The sequence below is a fragment of the Gopherus flavomarginatus genome, chromosome 2, assembly GCF_025201925.1.
Source record: "Gopherus flavomarginatus isolate rGopFla2 chromosome 2, rGopFla2.mat.asm, whole genome shotgun sequence".
In the NCBI taxonomy this organism is placed as follows: Eukaryota; Metazoa; Chordata; order Testudines; family Testudinidae; genus Gopherus; species Gopherus flavomarginatus.
In genome coordinates this window covers 31074127-31092751 of record NC_066618.1, presented here as the reverse complement: position 1 = coordinate 31092751, position 18625 = coordinate 31074127, and the positions used below count along the sequence as shown (strand labels likewise).

The window sequence follows — 18625 nt, the reverse complement described above, 5'->3', positions numbered from 1 at the left end:
CCTCTAGAATAGTTTATGAAATATAATCTAACCAAGGGGATGTAGTGGAAGGTTGGTTATGACTCCCTCCCATAACCAGGAAATGATGTACTGAAGTATTTTATAGGCAAAATAGCAGTTAAGATCCATGGATGTGCTTTTAACCAATTTTTAAGGAAAAGGAACTGGCTGCTGTAAGTCAGACTTTACCCAGTTCTGTGTGACCACTATTACTGACAAGCCAAAGTGAAAGGGCTGCACTGAACAATTAGGGAAGTCTCTACACCTAGAAGTTTCTCACATCTACCACATAGGCCTGTGTATTTGGAATGCCTCTGTATGTTTTCTACATCAAGTATACTGCCCTTCAAATCATTCTGAGAAGAGTTAGGGGGAAGAGAAGGCGAGAAGAGGAAGATTTTGGCTTTATCTTGATTTCATACTTAAAAATTAGGAGCAACTATAGGAGTCAGTGAAGATACTGGTGAAAAGGAGATCAAATCCAAGCCCTCTTCTCCATATCAGTTTATCTAGGAAAACAGTATATGCTATCACTGCCTCTGTCTCTGTGGTGGGTCAACAAATCCACTGCGGAAGCAGCTCACGGCATATTTAAAAGTCTTGTCATAAATAAGATGCAATCAATCTTGGAAGCTTTTCATAACATGAATTTACTAGAGTGAAAAAACACAAACTGTTAAGACTGATGGAACAATCTTTTCCCAACACCTACACTAACTGACAACAACAACACAACAAAGGCTCTAATAAAGTGAAGGAGTATACTGATCGTAACCCACAGCAAAATACATGTTGTCTTGCCAAATGAAAAGTATTAATATGAAGCTGACTCAATGACACTGTTGCATAGTCCTAATAAAGTTCACTACATTTCAAAGACTTTTTTTTCCTCTTTATTTAAACACAGATACATTTACAGCATGCAGGTAAGTTAAAACTAGATGGCGTCTTCCCCAAACCAATTATGTTTTAATGCATCTTCATGTACTGAAATTAAGTCACTGTGTTCCACAGGTAGACTTGTCATCTCATGTCAAATTTAGAGTTACACACAGTAGTGAGTCAGTATTTAAGTTATGCAAATAATTTAGTTGATCACCATGAATAAATATTATTCCTTTATTTAACTCAGTTCCTACTCTAAACCATTTTTTAAAAATATGATCCAGAGGAACATAAAAATAAAAACCACTCAGACTGCAAATTGAAACAGCAATTCATTTAACATTCTATTACAGATTTAATTTACAAAACAGTAACTGTCCTGTCCAGATGACCTACCATAACTGAATCAAAAAACAAAATAGCAATTTCTTTGAAAATTGTAAGTTGCAATTCTTGGTAAACTTCATAAAAGCTTAAAATAAAAAAGCTTAGATATAAAAAAAGTGATGTACATTTTGAGCTACATGCTAGTTACAGTTTATTTTACTGCTTATTACACAGCAATGTTCAGCACCAATACCCGTGATACATTACTTACAGGAATGAAACTACCATCTACATGAGAAAAAAAAATCCTGCTTCATCTGAGAATATTTCCAAGGAAGCCAGTTTTTAGCTAGTGTAAAGTAAAATATGTAGAGATTTGAAAATGTGCAGTTAATATTGAGAGAGAATGGACAAGACTGTTTCCATAAGAGGACTCCATTTAAAACCATCTATCATAACTGCTACTTCACTGTCCTCTTTCCTTGATATGCTGCCTTTATCATGCTTCAGAAGAATTTGCGTGATTAGGACTCAGAGAAACACTCCAAAAGAGCAAAAATAGGTCTCAAAGGTTGAAAACTCCAAAACAGTGAGGATTTCTGACTGATGCAAAAAATAGGTTTAAAAATCTAACCTATTACAAAAGTCAAGCTGCAGTAGTTAGTAAGGAAACAGAAAAAAGTAACTTGAATTAAGGTTTAAGATTTGACTATGCTCCATCATAGCATGAAAATTTTACTTTTTATACAAAGTTTTTAAAAGTGATTTACCATTGAGGTCCTTATGGAGCTTTTACGTTTCCACAACAACTGATGAATAGCCAAAAAAAGATCAGGCCACTAATAAAGATAACATTAGCTGGTTTGGGAAAAAACAATTATTTGACCTCTTTCATATTGCGAAGTTCTTTCCATTTCAAAGATCTGGTAACAGTTCTATCTTTTGAGAAGGACTGTTAAAAATGTAGTGGCTAAAACCCAGGAATAAATTACACAAACAATGGAATTACAACATTAAAAGCCCGATCCTAACCTCAGTGGGAGTTATGGGTGCTCAAAACTTTTGAGAATCAGCTCAAAACCCAAAGTTTATTTGTTGTTAGCCAATCCTACACAACTATATTGCAAAGAGAAAGAAAAAAAAACTACTGTGGAGTAGACATTTAAATATTTCTAGAAGTAAACAGATTACAATACAATTCAGTGTAGCACAGATTTTACACATATCTCTGGGATTTCTGGCTGCATCAGCTATGAAAAATGTTTCTTTGCCTCCATTATTAGTGGATTAATTCATTATCCAATGGTTCAACTGACTTTCTCAAATTGAAAGCTTAAATTTCATCTCAAGAATTCCAGTATGTATACGTTATTGGAAACGTAAGAATTGAATTCTAGATTACTCTAGCTCATTTCAGTGTACACTAAATTCGTGAAAAATATCCATTTGTCCAACTCTGGTGATAGTGAACAGACTCATCAGAATGAAGCAGAATGTTTTCATTCCATCAGGATATGCTATGCGTAGAATCAAGAACAGGACAGACGAAATATTCTATTGCCAAGCTTTTTCCCCATGTAAACTTAAGTTTACTCTTGTTACTTTTACAGTATTTAACTAAAAATAATATTTAATCAGATAACAGTTAAACAGCCTTGTTCAAACTGAAATCTTTAGTTCTGTGGTTTCAAGATTTAAGTGCCTGATGGCAGCTGTCATAAGCACACTTCAGTATTTCCACACTGTACAAATAATATTAGTCCTGGCTACATAGAACATCACTTCAGGAGAACTTCAACGTACAGTGCTGTTCTAACTCAGAGTGGGACTAGTAGTGTTATTTAAAGTGGTAAATATTGAAAAAAAAATTCAACGTTGTTCCGCATTCCCTAAGACAATAAAATGTACACAAATTAAACTAGGAAATTTAAACTAAGATTTTCTTAACATACATTCAACTTGGCACAGTGCAGACTAAATTTAAGACATGAAAGACACTAATGGACAGAGCTACACTTGAAGTAACATGTCATTTTTCAAGACGCCAAAATTGCACTCTAGTTTTGTTGGGAAATCAGCAGAATTTGTAGGAGGGGAGAACGCTGTACAGGCCAGGTACAATTTATACATTTTCAAAAAATAATCCTACAATCCTCAGTGGGAGAGATTATTGTCATGGAAAGACACTCTCTGCATGATATCCAATCATCTTCATATTTCATTTACTTTTCAGCAACTATAAAGAAAAAAAGACAGTTAAACTGATATGCAAACATATGCCAAAGACATGAAATATAATCAGTTATTTACACTAATTAAGAACAAGGTGCTTAGTGCTCCTTTCAATATAATACCTATTTCAACCTTTATCAAATTGACGGTCTGAAGTTTGCTTTATACCTCACAATGTGAAAATGAACAACAGACAAGGTTGTTTTAAATACCTTGATGTCTACAATTTACAGGAAGGTAAGTAGCTTGCAGTAATTATGATCGTTTTATGTAGCCAATTCCCTGGAAGGCAGGAAAAAAAGACTTTTCTATAATGTCTTTTCTTTTCTATTGCCAGAAGCTGGGAATGGGCGACAGGGGATGGATCACTTGATGATTACCTGTTCTGTTCATTCCCTCTGGGATACCTGGCATTGGCCACTGTTGGAAGACAGGATACTGGGCTAGATGGACCTTTGGTCTGACTCAGTATGGCCGATCTTTTGTTAACACAAGCACATTATATGCCAATACTTTCTATGATCATTGCTCATGTATCCAGCATCAAGTTGACAGCTACTTAGAACTGATATTTTGGCAGTTTTCAGCACGTAAGATTTTCACAGAGGTGGGTGGGTGCAGCACCTGATATAGATGCTCTTCAAACTGTATCATTTCAGCTGTTTTAGAAAGAAGAGGTGTTTGGAATGAGCCATCCTTGCCCACTAGTCATCCCCAAAAGACTGGGTTGTACGGGTAGTAGACTAATTACTAAGTTTCAAGAGAGAAATATCCCTACTAACCCTGGCAGAAAAGGTTAAATAATATACCTATATTTCTAATCTCCCACACTCTCTGCCATTCATCAGTTCAGAACAAAATACCATTGTTGGGTGGCTGGAAAGTGGGGAGGTAGAGAGGGAACAGGTGATAAGGTTTTTGACATGATCTGCGGACTGAGGAGCAAATTATGAGTTTTCAATGGTAAAACTGATGTAACTGCTCAAAGAGAACACAACTCCATTTGCCCATTACAGAGTAAAAAACATTACTAGTGTAAGTTAAATGTGCAAAGCATAAATACCAGGGGTCATTACCATGCCTTTGATGGACACATGGGCACTTACTACCAACGTCAATGGGTAAAAATTCATTTCTGAGTAGCCCAGATGACTATCCCTCTTTTCCTCCCCTCCCCCAGGGGAGTACTGCAATAACCTAATGCAGAAGTGATTTCCATAGCACAGACAACAAAAATTTAAGGCTTCAAAAGTTATGTCACTTATCTCCCTTAGCTGGCTAATCTGCTATACTTAAGAACTTAGTCTAACAGCTAACAGTGTCCCTGCTTGAATTTCCCAATGCCAACTAGTATACAGCTACAAAGAGTGAAAGTTCTTTTTCAAGTGAGATGCGAGCTCAACAGGCAATGAGAGTAAGAGAAAGTCAATATACAAATTCTATCAATGGGAGAAAACTATGATCTGAGTATTTATAAAACACCCAGTCACCACTGTTTCTAGGTGCTAATCACCTGTCAGCATCAGTTAGCTGTCTGATACTTACTTGGATTTAAAAATCTTGTACTTCACAGTCCTATTCCCTGGCTCCTCTCTAATCCCAGAAAAAAAAGCATGACCCCAGTAGCCTTCAACAACTTTTAAATCAGTGTAAAGGAAATGTTAGAAAATATGTTAATAGTAATTAGGAAAGAATGAACTGAGATAAAAGCCAAATTCTGAGTCCTTAAGGAGAGAATTATTACATATACAGGATCTGAGGACCTGCAGGGCTCTACGTGTGCACTGTGCTTCAGCCTAAGATGCAGACAGTTTCAATACAGACAACTAATTGTGCAGCAGATGCTCAGACAGATGGAATACTCAAAACAGGGCCGATGTTTTACCGTGAGCAGAGGGGAGCGACCAACTGCCATGAATCTATTAGCGTGAAAATATGCTTTAAAGCCCCAGATCAGCACTGGTACTTAAGTATGTGAAAGGTCCCACTGATCTCAATGAAGTACTCATTTGCTGTAATATATACTCATATGCTTTTTTTTCTTACATCACATACTAATCTAAGTTGCTGAAAATCTGATCACTGAAGCACTTTGTATAGTACTTTAAAAAAGTAACACTGAGAACTCAGCTCAAACAGCAAGAGTTTTTTAAAATCTACATTAGATGTTTTATTGTAGTACGGTTGTGGCAAACTGGTCTTTGTGTTACAGCTTTTGTATTTTGTTCAATTAGACGTACGATTCCTAAACCCAGAACTGCCCCTTTACTACACAACTGGGTTTTGGTTGTATAAAAGGAGGCAACAGTATGGGCTGCATATTTTAGCACAGCCCCTCTAATTGCAAGATATAACCACAGAATATTCAAGTGGTTTGTTCACACAGTTGGATGGATTACAAACACAAACTATGAAATACAGTATCTCAAGAAGACACTAAAAAACAGCCCCGAGAAAGAGAAACTTACACTTTATCCTGCCGTCCTCCACCTCCACGCAGTGTGACTGGCTGGCTGTTTTGAGTAAATGCACCTCCTCCACGAATTGCACTTGGATGAGTTGGAGAAGCTGCTGGATGCTGGCCAGGACGGATAGGCTTAGCTACACGAAATAAAATATGTCTATTAGAAATCATACATCAAGGAATTCTACTCATTTGACCTTTTATTATTCAAATTTATTAATATTTTGTTTTATGACTCCTTGAGAAATGCATATTCTTACTATTTGCTTCATGCTTTCTAAAATGAGAAAAACATTTTAAAAATAACTAGGGAAGTGATGTTTTGGGAATTATAATAATGAGATTGTTACTCAGGCAATGTATCATATGATTGGTTGTATGAAACAGATCAAGGTTAAATTTATAACCATGCACTCTGCATCTTAAGGCCCAACCAGGCTGATTCTGCCTTATCAAGAAAACAAGTTACTGAAATTTCTGCTGTTGATATGAGTCTTGAGTTACGCAGTTGCAGAAGCTGCACCCTATCAAAGGTGGAGGTGCCAACTTTTTGCTAATGGCTAAGGTGTACCACATCAGGCATTCAGCATTTGCTGTCACATCCTCCCTTCAAACAGCTGAATCAAAAGATCTGTCAGTGTGATCACCATATAAAGCAATTGGGTTCATGGTGGTCATGCATTCTCTTACATCCTGACTAGGTATCTTCTTAGCTGACAGCATCAGCTCCAGAAGTTTTGGAGCCAAGATAAGTTTTGTCTTATCTTGACAAACAGCTGCTACTCCCTGACAAAACTGAAGCTATGGCCCACATCAAGATAAAGATTCTCTTTCTCTTTAGAAATCCCCCAGGGAGAAGATGGAAGATCAGGGACAGGAGCACAGCCATCACTCTCCAGCAACTCAGAATGGGAAGGGGCCTTTCCTCCCTCATCCTTCCCCAACTTATAGCAAAAATCATAAAATAGGCCTGGGACACGTCTCACTTCCCTCTTAGGGATCGGAAGTTGGAGCAATTTCTCCTGCCTACCTGACCTCAGCAGTAGGAAGAGAGGGTACAGCTCTAAAACTGGGATTCTGGAAGCAAAAGAAGCTCTGTGCTTGTGTTATAGTTAAAGTTGGTATGCTCAGAGAAATCTGCATGACCTCCTCCCTTCCTGGTCCAGCTAGCTTTTGGCCTTTCATAGAAAGCCACTCTCTCCTAACAGGTCAGCCCAGGGCCATTTCCTAGCATATCAGAGGCCTCTCCCTATGCTCTGTGATAAAGGTAGAAAGAGACCCTCAGGGCTTCAGTGAAGACTGGATTAAGGTTAGTGGATGAGATGATGCTCCACTATTGACCAGTGGGGAGCGTTAGCTCACTGCACTGGCCCCACCCCAGCAGCACAAGGAAAATTTTCCAGATTCCTCCTACTTTGAGCAACAAATCTTTAAATCCATTTTCAATATAGACTGATGGTTTACTGAAGTGCAGATTAGCAAGTTTCTACTGTGTTTTCAGGTTTAAATAAGAAAATACTCGATGTTATTTACTCTGCCATTGAAATCTGAGGTTGAAAGTTGTTACTGTATAACACAAGAAAAATGGATAATAATGTGGTTAGACCACTCTCAGGTTAACTACATCGGATATCAGAATTGTTTACAGTGACTTCCCACAGACAATAGAAGAATTTGTGTAAAGTGAACTCCTGTTTAATAACTGGCATTTTGGATTAATGCAAGTTATAAAAGTTGTCTAGTGACTCATCATTTTTTGGATACAGAACTTGCTCTCTGAGCATATTATTTCCGCACATCCCAGCCAATTTCTGTGAATGCAAGACATTTCAGAGAGATTAACTCTTTTAATCACTTTCTGTTCCCAGCATTAGAATGGCCATACCAGGTCAGACCAGTAGTTCGTCTAGCCTAGTACCCTGGCTTTTGACAGTGGCAGATGCTGATGCTTCAGAGGGAATGAACAGAACAGAGTGATTATTGAGTGATCCATCTTCTGTCATACAGTCACAGCATCTTGCAGTCAGAGACTTAGGATACATCTACATTACCCGCCAGATCGGCGGGTAGTGATCAATCTACCGGAGATCGATTTATCGCATTTAGTGTAGATGTGATAAAATCAATCTCCGATTGCTCTAACATTGACTCTGGAACTCCACCACAGTGAGAGGAGGAAGCCGAGCCGACAGGGAAGCGGCAGCGGTCAATTCGCAGCCATCCTCACGGCCAGGTAAAATCGACCTAAGATATGCTGACTTCAGCTACACTATTCGCATAGCTGAAGTTGTGTATCTTAGGTCGACCCCCTGCTCCTTCCCTCAAGTGTAGACCTAGCCTTAAGGACATCCCTGACCCTATCCTCCACGAACTTACTTAATCTTTTTTGAATCCAGTTATAGTTTCACAAAAACATTCCTTGGCAATGAATTCCACAGGTCGACATCCTCTTTTTAGGGATGACACCATCTTATTCTTTATGTTGGGTAACAGATCATGGTAGGTGATAGCTGCTCAGGTACTATGGTAATGGCCACAGCATTAAATCCTTGAGTAAACAATGATATTTTGATTTGCAAGCACCTTCAATATTTGAGTGTGCAGAGGAGCGGCTTTACAGATAATTACTGTGCATAGTAACCTGTATCTATCCTACTTTTTATAAATTAATAAAATGTATGTTCTATTCCATGTTCTTATACTGGTCTCATCACCACAGTATCCAAGTGCCTTACAGTCTTGCATTAAGAGATTTGAGAAACATTAGTCACATGTGGTTTTGTTCTCATCTCCTCGAGAGGGGAAATTTTGTGACCGATTGAGTGTTTTGAAATTGGGCTTTTTTGTTTAAGTACATATTGCTTTGTACGGATATTAGAGAAGGCAAAGTTGAAGGAATGGACATTGCATTTGGAATGGAAGGTGATGAGGATTGTTGTGATCCTTACGTTTTAAGTTCAAAACATTGAATTACGGAAGTCTTAGACCTTGTGTTTTCTCTTTGGATTTTCCAGTTTTATAAAGAAATGATAGTCAAGTTTTGATGAGATCCTTCTATTCAAAATATTTAATTAAGCTAATCAATTACCAAAAAAGAACTGAGAAAATTGTTTATTGCTTTAGCAAAGGCATTACTAATTTGCTTATGAAATTGAGTACACTTACGTTTCTTGTCCTTCCCTTGTTTTGATGGCAAGATAACAATTGGCTATCACAAGAGTACAGCAAAGATTTGAAGAGCAAATTATAGAATTTTTTGGCTTATGTTCAAACTTCATTTTGTTTTTAAAGGAGACAGAACATTCTCCTTCAGGGTAGTTAGCGTTCCATGCAGGTGAGGTTTTATATGGTGTGAAAGCCCAACCACCAAAGAAAAATCAGGTCAAAGCAGCAATGACTTACAAAGATTTGCATGTATTTCAGAATTGTACACTGAAATTAACTATAGCAGTTTTTGTATTAAGTGACAAATCCTGCCTTTTTTCACATGTGCAACTCTCACTGACATTACTAGGAGCTGCAGGCATGTATGCAGGACAGAATTTGACCTTAAGTTAGTTCTTTTAAATATATATAAAATAGAATAGAAAGGAAAGTTAAGCAAAACAAAACGTGTTTGTAAACTGCAGCATCTTCTTTACTAACCAATCTGTGCAGAGTGCCCTCTTCGGGCCATGTTCTTGGATCTCACGGCTTCCTTAATACGGTCTACCTCTTGCTGATATCGTTTGCGATCACGAGATGCATTCTCTTTGGCTTCCCTAAGTGCAGACTCCAAAGCTTTAACTCTCTCAGCTGTAGCTCTAAGTCGTTTCTCAAGTTTAGGAAGCTCACAGCGAAGATCTGCATTATCACGTACCAGCTGAGAATAAGCAAAATATCTTAATTTTTCTCTGAAAAACTAATAATTAAACTGTAGCAAGACGAAAGAAACCATAATAGACGGGACAATACTTACTTTGTTGAACGTTTAAACTGAATAAACTACTGTATATACTTGATCATAAGCCGGTTCATTTATAAGCTGATCCCCCAAGATGGATAAGTAAAAATGGAAAAATTTTATGACCCATTCATAAGCCGACCCTATAATTCAGAGGTCAGCAAACTGACTCCCAGGCCATCAGGATAAACCAATGGGGGGCCCAGATGGTTTGTTTACCTCGAGCTTCGGCAGGCATGGAGATAAACCTAAGTAAACAAAAAGTGTCCTGGTGCACCAGCTGATTATCCTGACAGGCTGGGACAGCAATTGGTGGGGAAATTTTTTTTTTTGGGTGAGGGGGGGGAAGAAGCTGGGGGTCAGGGGAGAACCCCTGTGACCACCCCTACATAACTCCACCCCTAGCCCGGGACCCCCACACTCTCCTCATCCCATCCCTTCCCACCTGGGAAGGGTCAGGCGAGGATGTCTCTGGCCTGGCTGGTGTTGCTTCCGCAGGCTGGGCAGCGCGGCCGCAGCCTGCTCCGTGCAGTGTGGCCGGGCTGGGCCAGGCAGCATGGCTCTAGGGGGCGGGGCCAAGTGGCACGGCTGCAGCTGCTTCGCAAGCTAGGGGAGAGCACCACAGCCAGAAGTGGAGAAACTCTGGCCCTGCCTCTTCCCTTCTGGCTCTGCTGGCTGGAATGCCTCTCCTGGCTCCCTCTGTTGGGGGGAGGGGCTGTGTCCTACCTTTCCCTCACTATACCCGCTCATAAGCCAACCCCCTTCTCTGGTGCATCCCTTTTTTACTAAAAAAATTCAGCTTATGAACAAGTATATATGGTAATTAAAACAACAGATATGAGCAGTAAAATTTCCTTTTAAGTATTAAGAGTCAACAGAACTATACCACTTATATAAATATAGACAGACAATACACACCACCATTTAAGTCTAAATTACTGTAAAAACCTTCATAGAATACATTAGTCTATGTATTTAATATTAAAAATTGAAGTTAAAATTTCAGACAAGCAAGCTTCTCTTAAGAGTATGAACGACTATTCCAGGATACAAATATGTACACATGCATTATACCTTTAAAATACATCTTGAACAAGGAACAGTTTTTGAAGTTCTGAAGTTAAATTCATTTAGTCTTAAGTTTTACTATACCTGTTTGTGGACTTTTGTGAGCTGTTCAAGATTATTCTCAAGAAAGGAAATTTTCTGTTTTTGCGCAGCACTGCCTCCCGTATCATCTGAGTCAATTTCTGCACTCTACGGTAACAACAGGAAATAGTGATATATGGGTGTTCAGCTTTCTAATAAAACCAGAACCAAAGGAACTACATTACATTAAATTAGTCAAGCTCACTTACTTACTTCCACATTTAAATAGAGACAAGTCTTGCTATCATGTCATGTTACCTTTTTAACTCTAGTAGCCAGATCTTGAACAAACAGCTTCCGCAGGTTGTGTAGCGTTTGAAGTTCTTTTGCCTAAAACAACAAATAAGCATTTTACAGCTTAGAATTCTTAGCAGGAACAAAAAAGTTACAAGCATTTATTTTAAGTACACATTGTAATTAACTTACCACAGTCTCTTCCAAACCCTTCAAATCTTGTCTTGCTTGTTCTCGTCTGTCTTGCATAACCCTAACAATCAAAGAGAATATATACACACTAGTACAGCATAACTCTAACAATCAAAGAGAATATATACACACTAGTACAGCTAAACATTTATACTTGTGTAAAATACAAATCTTATAAATAATACTTTATGTTCCAAATAGAAAGGAGATTAAGTCCTTAATTATGTAAAGTGCAAAACCACCTTACAATCAGTCACAAATGGCAGAGCATTCAAGAGCCCAAGACTAGAAGAGCAGGGATATTGTGAGAAAAATTGTATACAATTAGTGTTAAAGGGGATTTCAATAAGTAAGTTCAGACAGCTGAGTTATAGAACACCCTAAAACAGCCATATTAACATACCAGAGGTTGAAAACTTCTGATTATAGGTCCAGAGCCATTGCTTCAAAATATCTACTGCTCCTACAAATATTTCTAGCGTTGACTGGTCAAGGAGATAATAGATAGCATATGGGAGCAGGGGGAGTTATTCAATTTGAAAAAACTTTTCATGTTGTTATACTGATTTCTTCCTTTATACATGAGCAGTTCAGATTTCCAATTTCCAAAAAATACAACAGCTTAATGACACCAATCACATTACAGAATCTCTCTCAACATCCTATTTAAGATTCCTTCCTGGGAAATAAGCATCAACTTCATTGTTAAGGCCTCTGGTTTCAGCTTCTTTCAAATTATGAGGCAATTAGAGAGATCAGGCAGGATACTTGGGAAAGGACCCAGGAACTTTATGATGATCAAAAACACAGTGAAGGGTGAAAAGTAGGGAACCAGCACTGGGTTTACGGAGAAAGGAAACAAAACTTTGCAAGTTTTTTTCTGTCTTTAGAACAATTTCCTTCCACCCAGTATCACCAAAAGTCTGAAGTCTAAATTGATTAGGCTATTCTACCACTTCTAATGTTGCAATAGGAAATGCTCATGCGCTCCAGCTGCATTTCAGATCTCATCTGGAGAGAGTCACAGCAAATTTATAAATATGTTTTTGAGTTTGAGACTAAAGATGTTTTACACTGTTAGTATTCAGCATTGTCTTTGGTTTGACAAGGCCATGCACATTTATGGTACTGTACTGTATAAAGTTAAAAATGAAATACATTGGCCTACACTTTAAAATCATTTAATTGTGATAAACACTTCATGCCATCCAAACTTCAATTATAATATGATTCAATTATGCATACTGTATGAGGAACCGCTAGATTAAAGAGATTAATGCTTGATATAATTTGGTTCCAAGTTGCTTTGGGGGTGTGGACATAAAGCAAAGAGTTAGAATGAAGTGACTTTATGGGCCAAAAAATTGTATCCTACCAGAATATAAAACAAAGCTGCATTTTCCTATGGTGTAAGGGTATCTGTTTAAAAATCTTTGACGACTGATAATATTAGATCTTAGACATGCTTTGGCTACCATCACTCAAAAAGGGATTTTGTTTTGGTACTGATCATTGACTGACCAGCAGCTCCCAGACCAACGTAACCAAGTTCATGACTAATCTTCAGGTTTTAGGTATGCAAAATTAAATCTCCTACAAGTTTTCAGGCATGAATAAAAATTTCAGGATCTGTCTTTATGGAGAACTAGAATACAACAGGGTAAAATATGACACCCAGTAAATGTAAATGACACAGTTCAATAAGGCAGTCAATAAAACAATGCATTCCGCTCTCTGGTAATCCTTCCAAATACATGCTCACCAATTTTCTGTAAACTAGAGCATGTTTTGTGTCCCAATCCTCACACAAATCAATAAATTTTTGGACAAAATCCTTAAAAAGATATCCATGAGAGCTCCTCCGACTAGTCGCATTTAGAGAAATTTCTTTTTACATTTATACATCCAATTTTGAGACATCATAACCAATTCCCTTAAACAGTTTATTTAAGTTCCTGAAGAAGTCTATAGAAGATTCAATCTTGCATGTACTGGGCAAACCACTACCCATTTTAAATGTGGCATGTGTGTAATCCAAAATAGTTCTCCCATAAAGAAATGGCATTACAGCCAACTAAAGGTAGCATGTTTAATTTTTTATTTTTTGGGGGGGGGCGGGGGGGAAGTGCCTCAGAATCAGGTCACACTTTCAGACTTTGATTTTTAAAAAGGGGAGGGAGAGAATGGTGAGATGAGAGGAAGAAAAACTATTAAAGATGAGTGAACAATCCTACAAGTAGTAGCCTGTTTCCACTTCAGAACAGTAATGGAATTCTTAAATCACAATAAAATTTCAAGTAACTGTGCTGCCATGGACTATTTTGAAGTGAAGTGGCACAAAACTAATAACACATTCTAATACTGGAGGAATTAACATGACTATGGTAGTGTGGCTGAGCAGCTCTGGAGGCTTTAAATAATATGTAAGGTTAAGATTCTGCCATAGATATTTTTCAGTAAAAGAATTCATGGAAGCCCGCAACCTTGGGAGGCAGAGAGGGAGAAAGAGAGCTGCTGGGGCTTGCAGCTGCTTCAGCCCCACAGGGGCTGACCGCTGCTGCTGACCCAACCAAAGCCACTGCTCTGGTGTCTCCCCACCAGCCAGTTGTTCCACTGGCCCCGGGGCTGGATGGTGGCCAGCTGTTCCGTTGACCCCCGGGTGGCCACCAGTCAGCTGTTCCAGCAGCCATTGCTCCGGCAGCCCGGATTTGACAGCTGCTCCCACCTTGCCTCAGAAGTAGTCTCAGAGGTCCCCAGAAAGCCACAGAACTCGTGACCTCTACTAAAGATATGATTCTGTCACAATGTGCTAAGTAATGAACATCTCTCCCAAACCACTTCAGCTTACCAGTATTTACAATTTTAAGATCCCTAGACACACATTTTCTTGCCTGAAGTATGATCATGAACTTACGTAAGTTCATGCAGTTTTCTGCTTTTCTCCTGATCTGTAGCTCTCAGTTTCTCATGCTCAACTCTAAGACGTTCTTGCTCAAGCATCATCTTCTGATTTTGGCTGGACACAGAAAGTTAGGATTAATATACAAATATAGAGAAACATGATGATACTCCAACAATGCTCCAGGTCTTCATCATTATATGCCATTCTTAACAAAACTAAGCTGAGATAGGATGTGCTCTGCTCCCTTTATTAAAGGATTAAATTTATAATGCAGTCTGAGCATTAGAAATCTTAGCAACTAACCCTTATGAAGGTCTGATGATCTGATAAATGATCAACAAATGAAATGATCATCTGTCAGATGAATGAAATCTTTATCAAAGAATCATGCTCACATTAAACATGTTTACAATGTTGGAAAGAAGGTTTTTTCACTATACCAATAGATGCCTAGTATATTATCTTTATTTTATCCACACTAAAGCTAGGATTTCCAAATTCTAAATTCATTGTTTTTTTCATTACTCATCACTTGTAGAAACCCTGAAAATCAGCACTAACAAACCAGTGTAAAAAAAAAAAAAGAGGATGACATTCTTTCCTTTGTTTTGAGCACAGTACCTCAGGTGACAACAAAAGAGTTATCCTACTCACTACTATGAAGAATGCTTAAAGACTCAACCGAAGAACTAATTAAATTAGAATAATCAAATATTACCCAGAAATTAATATCCTAAGGAATTCAGTAATCTGCTAGGTATATAGGTAAAATAATAATTACCTCAGTAGTCTAAAAACTTAGGTAAAAATCAATAAAATATTTTAACAGCACAACTCTTACTCTTGGAGTTCAGTAATAAGCTTCTCCTTTGCATCAACCTCATCTCTTAGGCTACTAAGTTGCTTTTGATGTGTCTCACGGTGGCTTTGAATCTGCTGCTCAACAGCTTGCTATAGGAAAAAAGAATATTTGTTTTACTATTTAATATATGAAGTTTTATATAAAACTATTAAGGAACAGCAAAATACATTAACTTGCCTTGACTTCATTTGCAGTTTCGACCTTATTTAAGTGCTCCTTCTCCATTTCATGGACTTTTTCTAATGAGAAAATAAAGTTTTCAGTTACAGAGCCTAGTCAATCATAGGAACAACTGTCAGATTTATATTTACACTCTTTCATTTTAAACCTTGAATTAGTTTTTTATATTCAGACAGATTAAGGTGCAGTCTTATATCTGTATCTTAACCCCGTTCTGAATAGTTTTTAGACAAGTGTGTCCAAATATATTATCTCTAACTACTTTGTAATTTAGATATTTTAGAACACACTATATAGCACTAAACTGCTACCTTAATAGGATAAACACTAACCACATATCTTCTCTGATGCCAGTTATGCATAGCCACATTAATGGTTACATACTTAAATATAAAGAAAAATTCAGACCCTGTGCCCGAAGCTGGACTAGTTCTTCATTAAGGGAATCCACAGATTCTTCCAGTTGCCTCCTTTTCTGTTCCACATTCTGAAGATACTCTGTCAGTGACTTGATCTTGGCTTCATGCTTTCAGAATGAAAACAACATTAATTTAAATTTAAACTAGGCATATGAAAATGAAGTTCCATGCAAGACTTAAAATATTAAAAAATTAAAAGGCAAAAAAACCTAATTTGAAAACCAAATGCATACAAATATTCTTTTTCTAGAAAAAGGAATTCTTAACCCAATTCAGGATCAAGACCCTCATAGTATGCCTTGTACACACTATCATAATATTTCAAAAACCTCTGCTCACAGGTAAATACATTGATAGAATGAGAGAAAGGCAGGCTATAGATTTTTATCTTTGTACATCAGGGGGATAAAAAATTGATTTTTTTGGAAAACAATTTTTTTTAAAATTTAAATATTCTATTTACATAATAAGTTTCATTTTTAAAATAAATCTGTTTATAATGAAATCTGAATCTAATGCAAGATTTGTTAAGATCTAAAATCATAATCTCTTAAAATATTAAAACAAAAAAATATGCTGAATCCATGAATATCAAAAACTTTGAGTTAAAGGCCGCTTTTCTCTATAAAGAAAGTCAGGGGGGAAATATCTAGCTTTTGAGGTCAAACTTTATAAATATGGCATAATACATCGTATACTGTTTAAGGGTTTGATCCTTTGAGGGATCCAGGGGCTGTGCTACTTGGTGCAAGAGACTGGCAAAATCATCATAGGCCCTGGAATCTGGCCTCTGACTTCAGGAGACATCATCATGCATCTCATTAGGATCATCCACTCCTGTTTTATAGCTTCTCTCCAAGTGATCTCAAATTATAAATATTTAAGATTCCACTTTCCATTGAAACTTACTCTCCAGCTCATGGACAAACACTGATCTGCCTAATAACTACCAGCCCATGCTTCCTGATGGTTCTTGACACTTCAAGTAAATGACTTGTGGCATGTGTACACAGAGTTACAAACAGAAATCCATTACTCTTAACTGCCTCCCTCGGTCTCCAAACAAATAAAATACTGCAATGCAAAAGCCATGTGGGTTACACAAGCAACAATCCTGGATTGTTATTAGTTCTTGTTTTTCTGGGGGCAGTGATGGCAGAGTTATATAATAAGGGAGAAGTAGCGTACACAACCCAAAGGGAGCAACACTGGTGTCAAAGCAATGAAAAATGCTCCTCAGAATGCAATGACTTTGAAGATGATGATGTGGACATGTTTGAAACAATTTGGATCAACTCATTGGTCAACTTATTGCACCATTCTTAAGCACTGCCTAGCATGTTTTACTATGCTGGAGAATAATAAATTTGACAGTAATCTAAGTTGAGTTTTGGATGGCTTGATTACTTATGAATTTCAAAATGTGTGTTCAAACTATAGTTGATATGTTAGTTTGCTGTGGGAATAGTTATAAATCACATTTTACTGTAACTGCTGAACTTCTGAGACTATTTTTTATTGTGAACATGATCAAACATACTAGGTGCAGATTTCCTGTTTAACAGTAAAGTTTTATTAGGCATTCATGAATTTTAACATTTTAAATTTTTTTCTCCAAGCTGTTTGGTATGTTGCTAGAAATAAAGATTTAAATAGATTTAGATAATACTTATGATTTATTATTTCCCTATAAAGTTGGGTTTACAATAAGTTATACTATTTAAACAGTGGTACAAACAGCTGCAGCAGGATGAATCAATTTACGAATCTCAGTGCACTGTTAAAGCAGTTCACTGAGTAATACTCAGCATGAGTGGGACTTTTATTTTTTTTAAACCATTTTGTTTCAGGGTCCAACTTAGGCAAAGAGTTGTGAACATCCATCTGCAATGTCTACAGCTTCAGAGTCATTTGCTGGTATCACCAGCAGTGCTGCAACTAACAGACACCAGATAGTAAATCACCTGCCTGAAAAAAAAAAAAAAAAAAAGGGGTGGGGAAGGGCTTTCTTTGTCATACAGTAAAATCATGGAAGAATTTATAATCTGGATCAGCAAATTCGAGCAAGACTCCATAGATGAAAAGGATGCATGGTTTATTTATGCATCAAGTTTGTTCTGAACAAGACAAAAGGAGCGAACATTTTATTGACATGGTACAATCAATATGACCAGGCTATACTCAACTCAGTAGAGCAGACATTGCTGGAAGGTTGCTGGATACAGTGAATGAGAAGGAAAATGAACAGTGTGAAAAAAACATTGACAGAAATTTTTTAATTGCAGTCTTCATGGTTTAGCCATGCACACACTGATCCAGTAATATGTGCTGTGTAACACAAGATGTGGTTGTCTATCTTACCAAAACAATTGGTGCAATCAGTAAATGCCCATATATCAGAATACTTAAAGAAAAAAAACACACACAATAAAAGCTGTAACAAACTGGACAAAAATTCCAGTGTCAAATGCATAACTTTGTCAGAGGCAATGCTGTAAATGTAGCAAAGATGAGAAGAAATCTAGAAGATAATGAAGTGAATCTGAAACTTATAACATGGGGGCCATGCTCATCTGTTGCATCTTTTAGCCAAATATGTAAATACAACTGCAGGAGTAAAGGAAAATGTTGACACAGCAAAATACTTCCGTAACAAACACTTTGCTTCAACTTCACTGAAGAGAATAAGACGATCCAAACTAATTCTCCTCCAAGATGTAGGATTGGAATTTAGTGGATGACTGTTCTGTGCTATTTATTAAGAACTAGCCTATTTTGATGACAATTTGTGAGGAAAATTGTGACAAAACAAATGGAACTATCTAAGCCAAAGTAT

General features: G+C 37.3%; 1 protein-coding gene across 2 annotated transcripts in view; it reads right to left on the bottom strand.

The window, feature by feature from the left end:
* Positions 1-877: 877 nt before the first annotated feature.
* The window catches only part of KIF5B (kinesin family member 5B), a 65403-nt gene continuing 47655 nt past the window's right edge, over positions 878-18625 (bottom strand). Inside the window, exons 17-26 of one of the 2 annotated variants that reach the window (XM_050939027.1) lie at positions 15755-15896; positions 15364-15429; positions 15170-15275; positions 14341-14442; positions 11427-11487; positions 11259-11330; positions 11004-11108; positions 9554-9770; positions 5913-6045; positions 878-3448 (exon numbers count right to left, since the gene is read on the bottom strand). In XM_050939027.1, the coding sequence (XP_050794984.1) occupies positions 3442-3448; positions 5913-6045; positions 9554-9770; positions 11004-11108; positions 11259-11330; positions 11427-11487; positions 14341-14442; positions 15170-15275; positions 15364-15429; positions 15755-15896 (1011 nt within the window). In that variant the 3' untranslated portion in view covers positions 878-3441. The remainder of the gene's footprint in view (positions 3449-5912; positions 6046-9553; positions 9771-11003; positions 11109-11258; positions 11331-11426; positions 11488-14340; positions 14443-15169; positions 15276-15363; positions 15430-15754; positions 15897-18625) is intronic. The other variant, XM_050939028.1, reaches the window with a different exon arrangement.